At 34.9% G+C, this 19,602-nt stretch overlaps 1 protein-coding gene across 7 annotated transcripts in view; it reads right to left on the bottom strand.

The window, feature by feature from the left end:
- lrp8 (low density lipoprotein receptor-related protein 8, apolipoprotein e receptor) overlaps window positions 1-19,602 on the bottom strand; it is a 332,503-nt gene that overhangs the window by 289,103 nt on the left and 23,798 nt on the right. For 3 of the 7 annotated variants that reach the window (XM_073953021.1, XM_073953019.1, XM_073953020.1), the window contains exons 1-2: window positions 5,906-6,062; window positions 4,917-5,036 (exon numbers count right to left, since the gene is read on the bottom strand). In XM_073953021.1, the coding sequence (XP_073809122.1) occupies window positions 4,917-5,036; window positions 5,906-5,972 (187 nt within the window). In that variant the 5' untranslated portion in view covers window positions 5,973-6,062. 7 annotated transcript variants of the gene reach the window in all.

Raw genomic sequence — 19,602 nt, 5'->3', positions numbered from 1 at the left:
ATGATTGCAGACGTAGTGGTGTATGAGAAACTTCTTTCATTAAAAAAAAACGTTTTGATGCTTTTTTCATCTAAGAAGGTTATTATCCTCACATTTGGATTGTCTTACTCTTTTCACCACTAGAAATGCAACGATCAATCGATTTTACTAATAACCTTACTTTAATTCATCACTGTTATCAATTTCACTATTAACCTTATTTTAATTAGTCACTGCTAATTACTCATAAAGGCTCAACACCGAGTTTCTGCATTGAACAAAACAGCTGCAACTGAAGAAAGTAATGCCAACTGCACGCTAGTTTAAAGTTTCAAGCTTGTACACCAAGGATAATATGCACACACACTGGATTAGCTATGTCTGACTTTTAACTAATAATGCAAGTTCGTGATTTCTGTTCTTCCACACATATTGGGAGTGATGTGCACAAGGCACAACATGCACCTAGTTAAACTTGAAAAAATGGTGCAAGCGCACCGTAGGTCATGTCATGTGACAAGACCTGAGCCAATTAGCTTTATACTTTGTATGGAATATACACATTTCTACTGCAAAGAGAATAAAAATATAAAAATGAAAATACCAAACAAGTTCATAATATAGTTGATCAAAATTGCCTTTCAAACAGAGGTTCAGCAGCCTTTGACTACATTTGTTCTCTTTAAAAAGGGAAATACTTAGCTAATATAGTGCTAAGATTTACCTTAGACAAATACCATTTTTATTTTATTTATATTCTTATTTTTATTTTTTTTATTTACTCATTTTTCTGTCATTTTTTTCAGTGTAAAATTATTACTTATGTTTAAACGTCAACAACTTTTTTTTTTTAACTTATTTTTAAGTGCAAAGACAAATGGACTATTGTTTGTTTTTATTATTATTTTGAGCTGTATTATTTAGTTACTGAGCAGCAATAAAACAAACACTTTAAAATTTAAAGAGTTTTCATGAGATTTACTAAATTAGTAGTGTTTTGAAATTAATGAATGCATAACAACTGTGATAACCGTGAAACTGAGATTATTCCTCAGACTATAACCCTACAACCTAAATCTATAATCGTTGCATCCCTATTCATCATGATACCACAATACAATTTTTTCTCTAGATTGTCTTTCTGATCTATTTGAGTACATACAGAGAGAAAACACATGCGATAAAGCCGAAAACTAACAAATCAAACGAATCAAGTAATCAAATTAATCTGCAAATTGAATAATATCACACAGTTTATTTTTACCAAATAATAGCAAAGCATTAATACTATTTTACAATTTTTTAAACTACCACTGTCGAAAATGAGGTATTATCATATCATTTTGTCAACACAGATCCAAGCTGTAATAATAATAAACAACTATGTGACATTAACCTAAAACTGAAGGCCACCCTGACACATAAATAGTCTCCAGCCACTAAGCCAGTCTCGGCCGAAGAGCCCACTTCATCTTCAGACACAAAGCTCTGTGATTAGAATTTGGTCCTGAAAAAAGGAGACACAGAAAGAGAGGGAGAGCGAGCAGTATGTGTCGTGAAGTGTTGCTATTACCGTCTCCATGGGCAACTAAAGAGGAATCCTGCCAATTCTGTGAGTAGGTTGTGTCTGGGAGGGAAGCGAAAGCACAATCCTTAAGGTATTATTCTAATTCAATGTCTGTCCAAGTCCACGGGAAAACATCCAGAAGAGAGAGAGGAACATTCGGCCCGCTGACAACCCAAGAGAGCGCTACTACCTGGGGAGAAACCCCACAGATACCCTGCCCGCTGAAGATACCATGTGCAATAGAGCACCTTAGCGGGAATCCATTTAAACTAGCACAACCGATGCCAGGAAAACACCAGGTGCATGCGACAAACCTCAACCTGTGGGAATGATCGTGGGCAACGGTGCAAAAACAATTCTGAGCGGAATCTTTTCATTATTTCTCTCAACTCAAACTGGAACAAATTAAAATAACACAAGTCAGATCAGGTGGTTTCATATAACATAAATAAAACTGTTAGATAAAGAAGAAAGTAAGAAAGAAATCCCAGTTTTGCCAAGCAGCAAGTGATTCTCAATGTGAAAACTCATGGTCTTTGAGAACAAAAGTTCACCCAAAAGTGAATGTACTCATCTCCAGGCTATCCAAAAGAATAGCAAAACATTAGGAAGACTTTTAGTTTAAATGCTTAACCTTTCCCTCCTATAATGATATGTACTGTGATTTGTATAATGCAAATAAAAAGATTGCCACTCAAGTCAAAATAACATATGTGGGCAAAACAAAACTAGTACATGTGCCTCCTGATAATGTTAAGTGAAATGATCAGTCCTACTAAGGGACCAAACGTTATTTACAACATATTTACATCAATTCCAAAGCCTCAGAAAATGCTTCTAAGCTTCCTGACAAAAATATGTGGTTGCACTAACTTATGCACATGTGCTGATACCATTTGTTTACAATGGTGAGGGTCAACTGCCCCTCCAAAATTTAATAATTGACATTATGAGATATCAGAACTATTTACTGACATTGTCAATGAAATGTATCAATGCTGTGAATAGGCCTGCACAATATATTGCTTGAGCATTGATATCACAATGTGTGCATCCACAATAGTCACATCGCAAGATATGCAATGTTGAGTTATGAATATAGATGGCCAGAATCCACAGGTCCAAACACATGAAATTTGTGGAGACGCTGCAGAATTGAACTATTATAGAGATAAGGTTTTAAAAGGTTTTAAAGAATATAAAAAGGCTATATAGAATATAAAATAAATTTTACTGAATTATTTATATGATGAAGACTATGCAATGCTCGTTTACATTTGATAATTCAATTTCTCTACCTGAATACTGTTGGACACTCCCCAGATAACCATAAAGCTTTGTATTTTGTTTATTACATGTATATAATTAATTACATAAAATACATTTATATTTCACTCCCATATAAATCATCCCAATGAATCTAAAGTATAGACTTTACAAACAGAGCTATTTAAGTCATGTGGTGAAATTGTATTTATATCCCAATATATATTGCATGGTAAATAATAATGTAAAAAATGTACCATATCATGCAGCTCTAGCTGTAAATACTGCTCCCACAAAGACAGTTTTGCTTCGGAAGATCTCAGTGCATCATAAGGAACCACAATATTCATTTAATTTTGCCCTGTATGTGTGTTTTGTTTTATTTTGACTGTCAAAGTGCCAGTAAACTATTCACTTTTTACAAAACACAAAGAACCACCACTTAAAATAAAAATTCTTCTTAATGTTCTGCTTTTTTTTAAAAAACAGTAACACTTCAGTTTAAGCACAAATTCCCACTCTTAAATGCTGGTACTTATAAAGTATGATCTTATTCAGCATCTCAAATACACAGCAATTAGTTCATTAAGAAAAAACTAGTTAATGGTTTGTTAACAGCAAGAATTGCACCATAAAATAAAGTGACCAAAAACGTACTGTACATCTTGGTTAGCATGATGGTGATTAAAAGAACAGCAATGTTTTGATTTTGTGTGAATGACCTCTCTATTCTCTAACTTTATAAATGCAATGAACCGCTGCTCCACATACTGACAAAGCTTAGCAGAGATCACAGAGCGCCACTCATAAATACAGAACAAGAGCAAAACTAGAATGACCTTTATAATCCTACATCCTACATCATTGGGTTACTGTATTTAAATTTGTGTGATTGTCATTTTATGGCATAACCATGAAGCAACTACTAGTTAATTTTTAATTCCATCAGCTTGAAAGAGCATTCCCTCTACCACCTCCAAAAAATCCACTCTACCATATTAATCAACTAACCAGGATAATTACTGCACTTGCAATTAATACTGTGACCAATACATCGGGATAATTGCATTTTGTGGCAGTTGTGCCTTTCTCCTCTCTGCTGCAGCCGACATCTCAATTAAGACATTCGACTTACTGATTACGATTTTTATGTTTGTCTTTCATTAGCAAGTCCTGTAAAAATCAATCCTGACTGTGTCAACCTTCATGCACAGACCTACTTCTATTTAGAGGTAATAATAACTGGATGTCTGCATAACAATGCACTCAAAATACGTCCACTTAAAATGCTATTCAAGCGGGATCACAAGCACACTTTAAATTACAATGTCTATTTCATAATATATTATCCATGTCATAATAATTAATTACCATGACATTTGCGAATTACAAGCAACATAAGATAAGCATTAAGTGCATTGTTGAACACATACAGTCCTACACAATTATGTATGCACAGTGTCATGATTCAGAATATATAGAAATAGGAAGTAAAACATGAGGTACCTAATGCCACAAATTATTTTGAGACGGTTTGAGTTAGGGCTGCATAATACAAAAAAAATCTGACATTGCAATATATTGTTATACTTATTGTTAATATATATTGCGATCTGAATACAATTTCACCAGATGACTTAAATATTTCTATTTGGAAAAAAAATTATCAATTTAGATTGATTAGGATGATTCTGTATGGGAGCGCATCTGCATATAATCTAATAAACACTCTATAAATACAATAAAGAAACAGATCGAATTAAAATAAACAGTACAATTTGCTGTCTAACAGTAATCAGGTAATTGAATAATAAAAATACACTCAAATTAATTACTTTTAAAGTTACAAACAGAACAATTTCTTATGCCTGGATGTTTTAAAATCACTATACAATCACAGGCCTCAAAAACAATGCAAATGATCAATTATAATAGAAAATCAACACTGTATTTCATGCAATGTGACTATTGTGAATGATCTTTTCAAAAAAGAATTTCTGTGCATATCTGTCTGTTTTTGAGACAGGTGAAGGACAAACAAAAAGGTCACCAGCATGGCACCATATGAAACTTGCCACAAAAAAAAAAATCTCAGTTTACTCACGGCAGTTCTCCTCATCGCTGTTGTCTGAGCAGTCATCATCATCATCACATCTCCAAGGAGTCGGGATACACCTGCCGTTCCTACACTGAAACTGACCGCTTTCACAGTCCAGATTAGTTCCTGTCATATAAGAAGTTGGAGTTAAAAGCAGTGCATGGGATTAAGTTATAACCAAGTAATAACCATAATAACTATTTAAATCCTTTGAAACCCACAATCTTTAACAGATTGTCACTTACATGTTTTTGACATATTTTAAATTAAAGATACATATTTAACTGTTGTTTAACGCATCCAACACTGCCATATGAATTCCAAAACAAACTGTTGGGAGTCATTCCATTATTACACATTCATATCTTCTGCACATTGTACATCCCAAAAAAACAAACTTCAAAAAGATCTGAAGCTAGGGTTATTAGGAATCACATGTTATAATAAACACATTTAGAACATTCCTGGCAATAGTTTTTTTTTTAACGATTTATACTTTAAGTTCTGTGAACAGCTGTTTGACAACACTATTACAAAAAATCTACGTGCACGTGCACTATGACAGCTCGCTGTAAATATATCGTAACCCATAACTGGTAGACGAGAAATGGCACGTGTGCAAAAGCAATTATTGTTATGTATGAATGACGCTGAAGACATTCAATGAGAGTTAAGTAAGAGAGAGTTAAGCACGTATGCATTGCTTTCAATGGTCCACTACAATGACAGACCTTGCTTGAAGAATATAGAGGTTACTATTATTACATTATTGCTTCGTGCTAGTAAACCTCCCCGCTAGCACGGCAAGACAAAACAACCCGCACGCGCACCAGACTGTCGTTTCTTTAAAACCCCAGCTGAATCAAGAGAATTGCGCGATTTAGCGCTCAAATGAGGTCTCGTCATCGAAAGTAGACGCACGCGGCTGCGTCGGTGTTTCTACAGCATCATTTACATTCATAACAGCGGGCTGTCAGCGTGAAACAGACACTCACCGTTCACCACCAGAAACCCCACGAATAGCCCATGTAGAAGCAGCAGTTTCCCTATAGCCGTCCACATGTTCACAAATCAAGGCTTTGTGCTCATACGAAATATAAAAAGGCCGTGCTGTACAGTCTGTAGCTCCGGTCTCCGTGCAGCCAGCGATCTGACTCTCCACAACCTCCACTCCGCTTTCGATAGCAGTTTGAATTGATGACGCCAACGCGGATAGGCGGGGTCGTGCGCGATGACTCGACCGTGTGGGCGGAGTTAGTGTTGATAAATTAAACAAAGCATGTCATCATCAGCCAGCACATCTTCAATGAGCGGACGTGCCTAGTGCTGTAGTAGTATAGACGTTACGTGGTATTGTGCTGAAAAATGCCATAGAAAACATAAACAGAGTTGATTCTTGAATGTTTGGGGTAATATTTCATTTTTAATTAAAATGTAACTTTGAAGTTGGGGTTAAACAGAGTGTTTATGTGTATGCCCGTGTTGTGTATTTGCATGTGTTTGGGCAGTTAAAATTTTCAGATATCTCTGCAATATTCATAACATTTCTCAGGCGCGTAGGCAGCCATGTAAAAGGGGTGGTTCTTTATTCTCAAAAAAGTGGACCTCTCTGCAGTTGTTTGCCTCATTTCATATTTAATTATGAGATTTAAATGCTAAATTTAGGTGACATATTATGTATTACTTTAGCTAATTAGCTTGTCGGATGGTCATCATAACTGAAAAAAAGTATAATAAAGAAATATGATAAATTGACAAATATATTGCATCATATATTATCAGAAAAAAAAATATTTTTTTTCGTATTATTAAAAACTGTAGCTGGCGACGCAGTGGCGCAGTAGGTAGTGCAGACACCTCACAGCAAGAAGATCGCTGGTTCGAGCCTCGGCTGGGTCAGTTTCTGTGTTGAGTTTGCATGTTCTCCCTGCGTTCGGGTTTTCTCCGGATGCTTCGGTTTCCCCCACAGTCCAAAGACATGCGGTACAGGTGAATTGGGTAGGCTAAACTGTTTGTAGTGTTTGAGTGTGAATGAGTGCGTGTGGAATGGATGTTTCCCAGAGATGGGTTGCGGCTGGAAGGGTATCCACTGCGTAAAAATGAGCTGGATAAGTTGGCGGTTCATTCCGCTGTGGTGACCCGGATTAATAAAGGGACTAAGCTGAAAAGAAAATGAATGAATGAAAAGCTGTAGCCTTTTGTAATTTGTTTGTTGTCACATTTAGCTTTTCTCAGTCAGAATGTGTTCATTTTAATAAAAAACAAATCTAAATATAACAAAACAACAACAATAATAATAATGATTTAAAGCTTCATGATTTTTCTAGCCTCTCTTGTAAAAAAGTACATTTGAAAATTAATGGATAACAATAAATGGAAAAATATACTTCAAATTGATTTTAATTTGGCCACTTTTGGTGCTTCACCTTTTAAATTGGTCATGTTTTCTTTTGAGAATAACGTCAAAGATTACGAATAAAAGGTCAAAACTTTTCTCTATATAAAAACAATGAGGTAGAGAAAGATGACTTTGCTTATGTCAGATGTTTTCTTGCACAGCTGGATGTTGGATGTGGAAAAATAATTGTTTGCATTGGCCAAAACTGATTAATCAGGATTTTGCTTGATTCTAAAACCCTTTTGGATGGGTTATTTTAACTATTTATGATGGCATAGCAGTCAAACTAGGTCCAGAATTCATGAGCTCATCTGTCCTTTGTCAGTTAAAGGTGGGTCTTCCAAACCACTCGAACGCCCCTGTCTACAGGCCTGATTTCTTAATTTTATCATTACAGTTATGATTAAGTAAGTTATGTTTTTTACTGTATTTTTTTAGACAATTTATTATGCATGAAGTATTTTCAGAAATTTATTTACCTATTTATGTACAGTTGAAGTCAGAATTATTAGCCCTCCTAAATTATTAGACCCCTGTTTATTTTTTCCCCCCAATTTCTGTTTAACGGAGTGTAGATTTTTTCAACACATTTCTAAATTAGTTTTAATAATTCATTTATAATAACTGTTTTATTTTATCTTTGTCATGATGACAGAAAATAATATTTCACTAGATATTTTCAAGACACTTCTATACAGCTTAAAGTGACATTTAAAGGTTTAACTAGGTTAATTAGGTTAACTAGGCAGGTTAGGGTAATTAGGCAAGTTATTGTATAATGATGGTCTGTTCTGTAGACAGTCGGGGGAAAAAATTGCTTAAAGGGGCTAATAGTTTAGTCCTTAAAATGGTGTTAAAAAGTTAAAAACTGCTTTTATTCTAGCCAAAATAAAACAAATACGACTTTCACCAGAAGAAAAAATATGATCAGACACACTGTGAAAATGTCCTTGCCTTGTTAAACATCATTTGGGGAAAAATTTAAAAACGAAAAGAAAAAATTCAAAGGGGGGCTAATAATTGACTTCAACAGTATGTATGAAGCTAGTTAGTTAGTTAGTATGCAAGTATAAGAACTCACATAAGAAAATTTATTTAAAGGGATAGTTCGGTGAAACTAAAAATTTTGTCATCATTTACTCTTCCTTTACTTGTTACAAACCTGTTTGAGCTTTATTTTTCAGTTCAACACAAACAATACATTTTTAACAATATTTAATTTTGTGTTCAACAGAAAAAGGAAATGGTTAAAGGAATGGAACCACTTAAGGAGAAGTTTAATGAGTATATTTTCTTTTTTGGGTAAATTATCTCCTTTAAGAACCGTCCCAGAAATCCCTGCAAGACTTATAACTTTAGTCTATTTCATATAAAATCTTATGTTGCTTCCCATTAAAAAAATATATAAGTGCACTGAAGTGTTGCATTATGTTGCATTATTTTAGATTCTGGTCTAACAGTCTGACTGGCATTATAAACAGGAAACTGTCGGGGGTCCCTGCAGTATGATGAATTGTTCCTCTTTCTTAAGTCTGAAAAAGAGAATGAAAAAAGTAAGAAAATGTGCAGAGAGAAAGAAGCTGAATGTTTTCTTCTTTCTTCTCTCTGTTGAGAAGGCATCATCAGTCAGTTGTCCTCTTTTCTCAAGTCTTCTTTTTGATATAATCACTGCTTATACTGTCGCTTCAGTTTATGCTAACTTAACCATACATGTGAATTAGTTTATTTTCTGTTTTAAAATTAATCACAAATAGTGAATTAAAGGAGAACAAGCCAAATGTATACCTTTTGTGTGATCTGCATGCTAATTTTATGTTCTTTCAGTTCAGAACTCTAATTTTTCATAAGTCATGCATGAAGTCTAAAAAACTGGCTATTGTCTGTCCCCAACTTTCTGTTTCAATTAGAAATAAATATTTGCTAATTATATTAAATCTGGAGACTACAAAAAATTCTTTTCTCATCTTGTCTTGTTTTTAGTTTAAATATCTTTAAAAATCTTAAATCAAGAAGCATTTTATAGACAAGCAAACATATTGATTCTTGATAAAAGAGTTTTTTTTTAGATATTTGGATTAGAAACAAGACAAAACTCCAAACTCTAACCAAAATTACACAATATGTTGGATAAGTAATTAGCCTAAATTGTATGTTATACACTGTTGTACAAATATTTGCAATTTTAATATGCCTTATTGTTTTTGTCATGAGCTATCAGCATCAATGTCTCCCTTCACTGCCATTCACAAAAGTCATATGCACACTGATGGACATGATGAACTGTTAAAAGTCACCAGAACAATTTTACCCTATGAGTATTGTGAAATCAATCATACTGTATGTGCATTGTTCACATTTTATGTAGGCTATTTTATGACTTCAATTTTCTTAAGTTTTATGAGGAATTATTTGATTACTTTTGCATTATTTTTCTACATACATTTTTCTTTCTTACACATATTTTTCCACTTTTCTACTATCATTTTAACAATGCTAAAATAAGAGGTTTTTGAATACATCTTTTCATCACCTAATAAATTAGATTATGCTTCAACATATGGATTATTAATAAACAAGCTCCTCAATAAAACATTTATAATATGAAAAAAACATAAAACAAAAATGCTTTATAACTTTATAACTAGTCAATACATTTAAAATACACTTTGAAATATGTATTGCAGTTTTTGTATTTGCATCTGTCATATTTAATGAAAATACATTAAAAAAATTTTAATTAATAAATTTACTTATATTATTTATTTATTTTTAATTAAAAATATATGTAATTCACAGAGTAATAAAAAAATAATGTCAACAAAATTAAGAAGTCTAAAACGCTGTGAGATTATCAGAACATAAGAGTGCAGGTCAGCTGAACAGCATTTTCCCTCTCTTTCAGTGGCAGAACTCGCCTAAACTGCCAGAACTGCTCGTTGCCAAGTTGCTGACCCAAAAAACAGAGAGATGTTTTGTCGATAACTGGCTGTTGGCCCACCAGCTATTCAGGTGAGAAACAGGATTTAAACATTAATGCATTAAAAGATATGACAGTGAAGAACTAGCTCTCTTCAATAACTTATGAGTAAAAACACAGACCTCGGCTTTGATGGAAATACACTATTTGATAACATTAATGTTTGATCATGTTTGCTGTTTGTTCAAATGACGTATTTAAAATGAGCTGAAACACAATTCTTGAGATTTTTTTGGCACAACTTAATTGATTTATGTTTAATCCACTTAAATTTGTAGTAACTAATAAGTTGTCCCAAAACAAATCGATTGTGTAGAACCCAGCACTTTTAAATTGAAGAACTGTACACAGTACAGTAAGTTGTTGATATTCTTTAGCTTGTCTATTTTAATGTGGTTTGTATGTTATATTCCAGTTGCTGATGTTTAAATAGTCCAGCGATTAGAATTTAATGAGGCATTTTACACAAATCACCTCAGTGGGTAAAAGGATGTGAAAGGAGGACCTTAGAGAAATGCATGAATTCATCACGTTTGCCAATCAGACTGGAAAGTGCGAGTGCCCTTATTATGCCTCAGACCCGACTCACGTTTCTGCTTCTGTGAATGCTTGCTGTCACCCAGGCATGAGAAGATGAGCTATTTCAGACACAGTGAATCATTGTGATGTTCTAATCTGGAAAACACTACATTAGATGTAAACCCATGAAACTTTTTAAAATCTTAAATTCATAAAACCTTAAGGAACCTATTATACCCCCTTTTACAAGTAAATATCTATGATGTCCCTAGAGTGTGTATGTAAAGTTTCAGCAAAAAAAAAAAAACTAAATAACACCACAAATTATGTTTTATAACTCTGAAACAGACCCCATAGGCTTTGATTCTAATTTTGCCATTTTAATGACTGACGCTTTAAAAAAAATAGAATTAATATATATACTCAATTGCCACTTTATTATGTACAGCTGTACTACTGCTTGTTAACAAATGTCTAATCAGCAATGCATTTAGGCATGTAGACATGATCAAGATGATTTGCTGCAGTTCAAACCGAGCATCAGAATAGGGAAGAAAGGGGATTTAAGTGACTTTGAATGTGGCATGGTTGTTGGTGTCAGACTGGCTGGTCTCAGTATTTCAGAAACTGCTGATCTACTGGGATTTTAACACACCTAACCATCTCTGGGGTTTACAGAGAAGGCTCTGAAAACATCTAATAAGCAGAAGTTCTGTAGGCGCAAATGCCTTGTTGATGCCAGAGATCAGGGGAGAATGGCCAGACTGGTTCGAGCTGATGGAAAGGCAACATGAACTCAAAAAACCACTCATTACAACCGAGGTATGCAGAAGAGCGTCTCTGAACACACAACACGTCGAACCTTTAGACGGATGGGCTACAGAACCCAGAGTGCCACTCCTCTCAGCTAAGAACAGGAAACTGAGGCTACGATCCACACAGGCTCACCAAATTTGGACAATAAAAAATTGGAAAAACATTGCCTGGTCTAATTGGTCTCAATTTCTACTGAGACATTTAGATGGTAGGATCAGAATTTGGCATCAACAACCTAAAAGCATGGATCCATCCTGACTTGTATCAACAGTTCAGGCTGCTGGTGGTGGTGTAATGGTGTGGGGGATATTTGGCACACTTAGGACCCTTAGTACCAATTGAGCATCGTGTCAATGCCACAGCCTACCTGAGTATTGTTGCTGACCATGTCCATCCCTTTATGACCACATCCTCTGATGACTACTTTCAGCAGGATAACGTGCCATGTCATAAAGCGTGGAACATCTCAGACTGGTATCTTGAACATGACAATGAGTTCACTGTAGTCAAATGGCCTCTAAAGTCACCAGATCTCAATCCAATAGAGCACCTTTGGGATGTGGTGGAACAGGAGATTCACATCATGGATGTGGAGCTGAAAATCTGCAGAAACTGTGTGAGGCTATCATGTCAATATGGACCAAAATCTCTGAGGAATTTTTCCAGTTCCTATTTGAACATACGCCACAGAGGATTAAGGCAGTTCTGAAGGCAAAAGTGGGCCCAACCTGGTACTAGTAAGGTGTGCCTAATATACATATGTGTGTGTAATGTACAACTATGAAAACTTCTTTAAAGGGATAAGTTACTAAGAATGAAGATTAGACAATAACCTTATTTTATTCCAAACCAGTAAGACCTCATTTCTTCCGTAGTACAATGAATCATAAACCTTGAGTAGCTGCACTTATCTCTTTTTTTCTATAAAACTACACTGGGGGTAAAAGGTTGGTGTAGAAAAATTCAGTCAGTAAACTTATCACAAATGATTACATGATAATAACATGATTAATTACATGATATAATGAGAACTGGGAGGTAAAACATTTAATTAAACATGACATTTTGTGGTATTGATATATATATATATATATATATATATATATATATATATATATATATATATATATATATATATATATATATATATATATATATGCAATAAAATATCTAATAAACAAAAATAATAACACTATTCACAGTGTATAATGAAATAACAACAGATAAAAACTCTTGAATTACACTGTAAAATTTCAGGATTGACAACCTCATTTAAAAACAGGAACTAATTCCAATTATTGATTTGTTTGTCCAGAATCATTCCAGCATCTTACATTTCTTACATTGTACATCGAAAATAACATTACAGTGGCAAACTACTTTATGCAGTCATTTCATGCAGCACATATTGTTGCATATGAGACACAGATTTAAATACACCATTTATTTGATTTTGTTTTAAACACAATGTACGTAATTTATGTAAAAGCACTCGTCAACACCAGCCTTTTAAAACAATTAATTCACTTGTTTAATGTGGCTTTAACCCCTGTGATTTGTTGAACTGTGCACAGAATTGGAATCATGCTGCAGTGTGTGTATAAGCCTAAAAATGGATAAGAAATTTGTTATTCATCGACAATACTGCATGACTACGGATGTCTTCATAAAGCACACAAGACTTTCTTCCATGATTCTTTCATAGGCTTCATCACAAAATGTGCATTTTGAAAATTCAAAGTCTCCATTTATTATAACTGCATGGAACCTCCGAGTATGAGATCTTCATAATTATTTACTGCTACAGAAGAAAAAGTCATATGGGTTTTGAAATACACAGTAATCTTAAAGTGGAAGCATATGATGTTCATTTTTAAAACTGACGAATGAGCCAATATGATATTCGTTGGAAACTGACATAATATAACAGATACTGTCAATAGATCTTATATATGTGTGTACATGTGTGTGTGTCTGCTTGTTTATACAACAGTTACAACATTTTTGTCCCTTAAATGGTTTTTGAAAAATGAAAAACGTCTTTTATCCTAGCCGAAATAAAACAAATAAGACTTTCTCCTAAAGAAAAAATATATTATTAGATATGCTGTGAAATTTCCTTGCTCTGTTAAACATCATTTGGGAAATATTTAAAAAAAAAAATCGAAGGGGGGCTAATAATTGACTTAGAAATGACTTCAACTGTACATGTATATATACTTACAAATACCATGCAAGTTCACACATACATTTGGAGGCAGTATAAAGTGGAACCTATTTGTGATTGGCTCAAAAGATAGCAGAAAAAGTAGCAAAATAAAATATAAATGTCAGGTCTGCATAAACATAAGGAACCATATGACCTAAAAAAATCTATTATAGCTGTAGTCCCTTTTTTACAGTCTTTAACTTACTCCATATCTTCGGTCTGTATAAACATTTATCTAAGGTCTGTAAATTTACTAACCTAAACTCAGAGATTAACATTGTGATGCTATTTGATTTATTTTTCTAATACTTGTAATCTTTCTTTTTTTCACATTGCACACTGAGGGCTTAAAAAGCTTTTTTTAAGTCATAAGGGATTTTATTTTGCACTATTTTCTACTGCTGAGTTAAACCATCCACAGTATTTAAGAATAGCCAGGATTTGTGGTTGTCAGGTCACGGTGAAATTGTTTTACATTAGGATTAGATTCTCCCCTTAGATTTCTATTGTAAATATTCTTGATATGCGATAAAAAGGTTATCACACTGTAAAAAATATATGATCAATTAGTCCTAACAGCATGTTTTAGCTCATTGTAACTTATTAAACTAAGACAACCAGGATTTTTTTACAGTGCAGGAATGCAAAACAAGAGCTGAGCTTTACACGGATCACCACTGCTATAGTAAGCAATACATTTAGAATTAATCATTTTAATTCATAATAATGCAATAATTTTCATCCCACAGAGCCAACAAGCCAATATGAACATGTAATATAAAGCAACACTGCAATCTGATGCTGTCCCCACATAACGTCTGCTCTCTCAAACAACATTTAAATTAGATGATTAAAATGAAAACCAACAATTTGTCAGTGTCACCATCTATCATCATTTATGCATCTTACAGTGACACTGTCATATTTATGCAATATTTCTGTCACATGCACTCACAAGCACACACTGTTTAACACGAGTCTGCTGTCTTTTCCTACAGAATCTGCTTTAACATCACAATAGTGCATAATAATCAGCTCGTCTAAATGCAAATCATAAGACGCATTTTGATGATGTCTAAAGCATACGGGATCTAATTTCCCATCGTACTTATGGCTGCCCAAGGTTTAACTATGTAGGTGAAAAGACCTGAGCATTTCTAGCTAAAGAAAAACATCTAGAGCACAAAATGGAGAAATAACTGAAGCTGTGAATCAAATATTTACAACCACAATTTCAATAAATGGAGTTTGCAAAGCTAATCGGGAGGTACGGTATTTTAATGTACTTTATTTAAACAATCTCTTTAAAAATATGTAATTTGTAAGGTTTTATATATGGGGTATTTTTTTATTGATTTTGCATAAGAAAGGACATGGAAAACCTTCCAAATGTCATTAAAAATAGAAGAAAAATAAAAATAAAAAAATTCTAAACCCATTCACATCACCCCACCAGTGCTGCCAAAGTTCCATACCAACTTACAAATACCATTGCAATCAAGACTAAAAAACTAACAGAATTTGTAAGAATTTGCCATTAATGTTTGCTGTCATGTTTTCTTTCAGTAGGCCCCAAAACATATTTTGCAATTTTAAAAAAAAAATGTTTTTTATTAAGTAGATACGTGAATAACAGTAAGTAAATGGCATGTAAAAGGCCCAAAGCCAGCCTGGTGAAAAAGGTGGTTCTTTTTTTTTTTTTTTTTCAAAAAGTGAAAGTTCTTTGCTACATTTTCTATAAAATGTTTTATTATTTAATTTTCTTAATATGTTATTAATAACATTTTATTAATAACATTTTAAGAACTATTTTAATACAAGCTGTATTAGCTCGTTGGATGGTCTTCATAAGCAGTTTTTGATGTAAAAATATTTTCAAAAAAATGTAGAATATGGGGAAAAACACATTTTTAAAAAATAAAATACATCATATGTTATATTAGAAAAATATAAATTTGTTTTAAAGTTTTAAATTAATAAATGTAATGTATATTGTCACTTCACTTACATCAGGTTGTATGTTTTCTTGCACAGCTAGATGTTGAAAAATTGTTTGTATTGGGCAAAACTGAGTAGCTGAAGTCCCACTAAAGCAACAAAAGAGAATTCCGCCTTTTTTAAAGGATTATTTTCACAATTATTATCATGTATGGGACAAATTTTGGACCTTTGGCAGTGAGGGGTAAGTCTTTCGAAGTAAAGTATGTATGGCTACATTTCGTCTTTAAAAGGAACGCTACCGAGCGGTATGTCTTCGTTCCATTTCACGTTTACCAGCATACCGCTTACATCCATATGGAAGGCTTTCACGCTTTTACCAGTTTGTCCAGTCTGCTCACTAACTCAGCGGACTTGAAATGCAGAGAAGAGTTGACCACGATGACAGGGTTCAAGTCTGACAAAGAACGGTTCCAAAGAGCGGGTAAGACACGAACAGAAGCCAAAAAATAAAATACATAAGTAAATAACATGGTGAGAATGTGGTAAAATCAGCCGCCTCTGGTGGATTTACACATGAACAACAGGCACGAATGGCACTGGCTTGAGAAATTTGAGATATGAAAAAGCTTACAAAGCAGCATCTGGTGGATTCGTGAAAAAAAAACTGCAAAAAAATGTAGCTCCTGGGATGTATTTGACGCTCCCGAGAAATGTATATAGAGGTACGTTATCAGAATGAGCCCTGGTTGGACTCATGTATGGACAAAAGAGTTCCAATATTCCTTAAAATATTCTCTTTTGGGTTCTGTGCTCATCCAGGTTTTATACAGCATGGTAGATGATAACAAAACTGTAACTTATAGATAATCTAGGTAAAATTGAGAGAGAGACATGTATAGAGAAGTACTGTGCACGTGCTTCATGGTTTAAATAGTGTTTTTTCTTAGTATTGTCAGTTTAGTTTTCGTTATGTGAAAACACGGTTATATAGCTATAGAAGTCTGTCTGACATGAGACACTTACTCATGTGTAATGATGCGTTTACAATTCCACCAAGTGATGGAATCTAACTTGACAAAGGGAAAAGAATGAGAGGGCAAAGGGGGCAGAAATGGACAGAGAAAGCAGGGGAGAAAAAGAGATCACTCTCTGTAAGAATGAATGACGTCTCGCTGAACTTAGATCTGAACTGAAAAGGAGAGGCGGAGGAAGAAATAGAGGTTAAGGGTGAATGTTTGGTGGTGAGATGGCAGCTCAGTGGCCACATCATCCGAGTGCTAAGAGTCACGTTCTAAAAGGTGACTAAGAAGATCTACAAGGAAGAGAAAAGGTGAAGTATTACTCTATATGTGAATGTTCTCAATGGGTTTTAGTGTGCTTGTTTGGTGTTTTGGTTGTTAAGGTGTTGTTTGGTGCTTGAGAGAGCTATTATAAGTGGATATTTTCTGTCCGACTTAAAATACCCCCCATTTAACAGATCAATAAATCTCACATTCAACATTATATCACTCATATATAGTCAATATATATATATATATATATATATATATATATATATATATATATATATATATATATATATATATATATATATATATATATATAGCAATATCAAATGACTAGCAAACTTAATCTTTCCAAAAGGTAAAATGCATTCACACATGCTTTTTTTTCTTTTTATATCAGAAATACATCACATTAAGGGAAAAGTGGCTTTTGCTGCTTGTTGACTTTAAAAGAATGTTAATGAAGACCTACAAACACCAACAAAGAGAAGGGCTAACATGGGAATCTGAGAGAGAGAGAGAGAGAGAGAGAGAGAGAGAGAGAGCGGCAGGATACTTGGGTCCCAATTAGCAGATTACCTGTAAAGAAATGTTTGTTGCATCCCAGCCATTAGTGTATCTTCAGAGAGAGAATCCGGTCTTTGTTGTCAGATTTTTGAGTAAACTTTGGTACCGAAACCTTCATCAGTCAGTAATATTCTGTTCTTGTATGTTTTAAAAAGCTTGAATTGTAAGCTTGGGCTTATAACTAATATAACTGATTTATTATTCACTGTAACATTTCTTCAAGTTGACATTAAAATATGGTACATTCATTATGTATTAATTAAGTAAAGTAACCTCTAAAGAGGGGCGTCATGGTGGCGTGATGGATAGCAGGATCACCTCACAGCAAGAAGGTCACTGGTTCGAGTCTCGGAATTTCTGTGTGGAGTTTGCATGTTCTCCTGGTGTTTGCGCAAGTTTCCACCAGGTGCTCCTATTTCCCCACAGGTCCAAACACATGTGCTGTAGGTGAATTGGGTAAGCTAAATTGCCCGTAGTGTATGAGTGTGAATGAGTGTGTATGGATGTTGCAGCTGGAAGGGCATCTGCTGCATAAAACGGCGGTTCATTCCACTGTGTCAACCCCAGACTAATAAAGGGACTAAGCCGGAAAAAAAAATAAAATAAATGAAGGAATGTTGTTAAGAGGATAGCTGACCCCAAAAAATGAAAAATCTTTATGAATTACAATGTTGTTCCAACAAATGAAACCATCGTTCATCATGGAACACAGATTATGATATTTTGGATGAGCTCCATCATCCTCCAAAGACAGCAATTGCCCTGACCTGTTCGAAGTTTAGAAAAGAACCAAAAATATCGTAAAATCAGACCATATGCTTTCAGTGTAGAGGTCTTCATGGGTCCAGGTATTCAGACCTGAACCCAAAAGACCTGTAAATGTGCTGCACGGACCTGACTTGGACCCTTTAGGTTATTTGAAAACAAGAACCCGTGCAAACCCGAGACATACTTTAAATACCAAACCCGACATGAATCCAAACCCTACTGAAATGCACAGGTCCAACTGCCCCAGATCATCACATATTGACAGCAAACTGTAATTAACAAGTATAAATATGTTGCTAAAATCTTTTGGCTTAACTAGTGTTTGAAGCCTTTTGTCTGACTGTGGTAGAACACGTGTGCATGACGTCACTGCTTTGTTCCCTGACTGCCAGGTTCTCTAGCTAAAGGGGTAAGAGTGCTATTTATATATTTATTGTTATTCAACAATGTAAATATCAGAAAAAGAAGTCCCAAAATCAGAAATATCTCACCATCGTCCATATAACAGTTTCAACCCAAGCTCATTCTGGGAACATAGCCCCGCGGACGTTTCTGGAGACCGCGATTTAAGTGGCCAGAGGTACGTATGGCCACAATTTTTATTTGTATTTTTATTGAGCAAACACTGCAGGGCGGAGTGACACCTCTTCGCGCTTGCCAGCTGACGGCTCGTGGTTCCGTGGGAAAAGTGGTTCCAGAAATCAGGTAAGATGAAAACAGAATCCAAAAAAACACAAGCGAACGAGTTCGCGATGGGGTGAGATCCGAAAACGCGGTCAAAATCAGACGAGGGCCTTTGCAAATCGTCGCTTGGGTTTAGGGAAGGAGAAGGAGGGCGGCTGGGTCAGCCGATTGGCCGCCCGGGCGATCATTCAGTCGTTCAACCAGTCAGTCGGACGGACGGCCGCTCTACAGCGGCCTCCGGCGGCTTTTCACGCGAGAACAGCGCGGACGCGAACAGCGCGCGCTCCAGAGAAGCGTCCCGAGATGCGAAAAAGCGCCCAGCAGCCTCTCGCAGATTCGCGAAAACAAAAACTGCTCGAATACGTACCTCCCGGGACGTATTCTGCGGCCTCCAGAAACGTCCGAGGGGCTACGTTTCCACAATGAGCCCGGGTTGAACAGTTTACAATACACTTACATTACCAAGGCAAGGACTGATGCATTAGTATTACATTTAAATTTCAGCACATCACGATTTTGCCATGTAC

The sequence above is a fragment of the Danio rerio genome, chromosome 6 (genome assembly GCF_049306965.1).
Source record: "Danio rerio strain Tuebingen ecotype United States chromosome 6, GRCz12tu, whole genome shotgun sequence".
NCBI lineage: Eukaryota > Metazoa > Chordata > Actinopteri > Cypriniformes > Danionidae > Danio > Danio rerio.
Note: the sequence above shows the minus strand (reverse complement) of the source record. Positions and strands in the feature narration are given on the sequence as shown.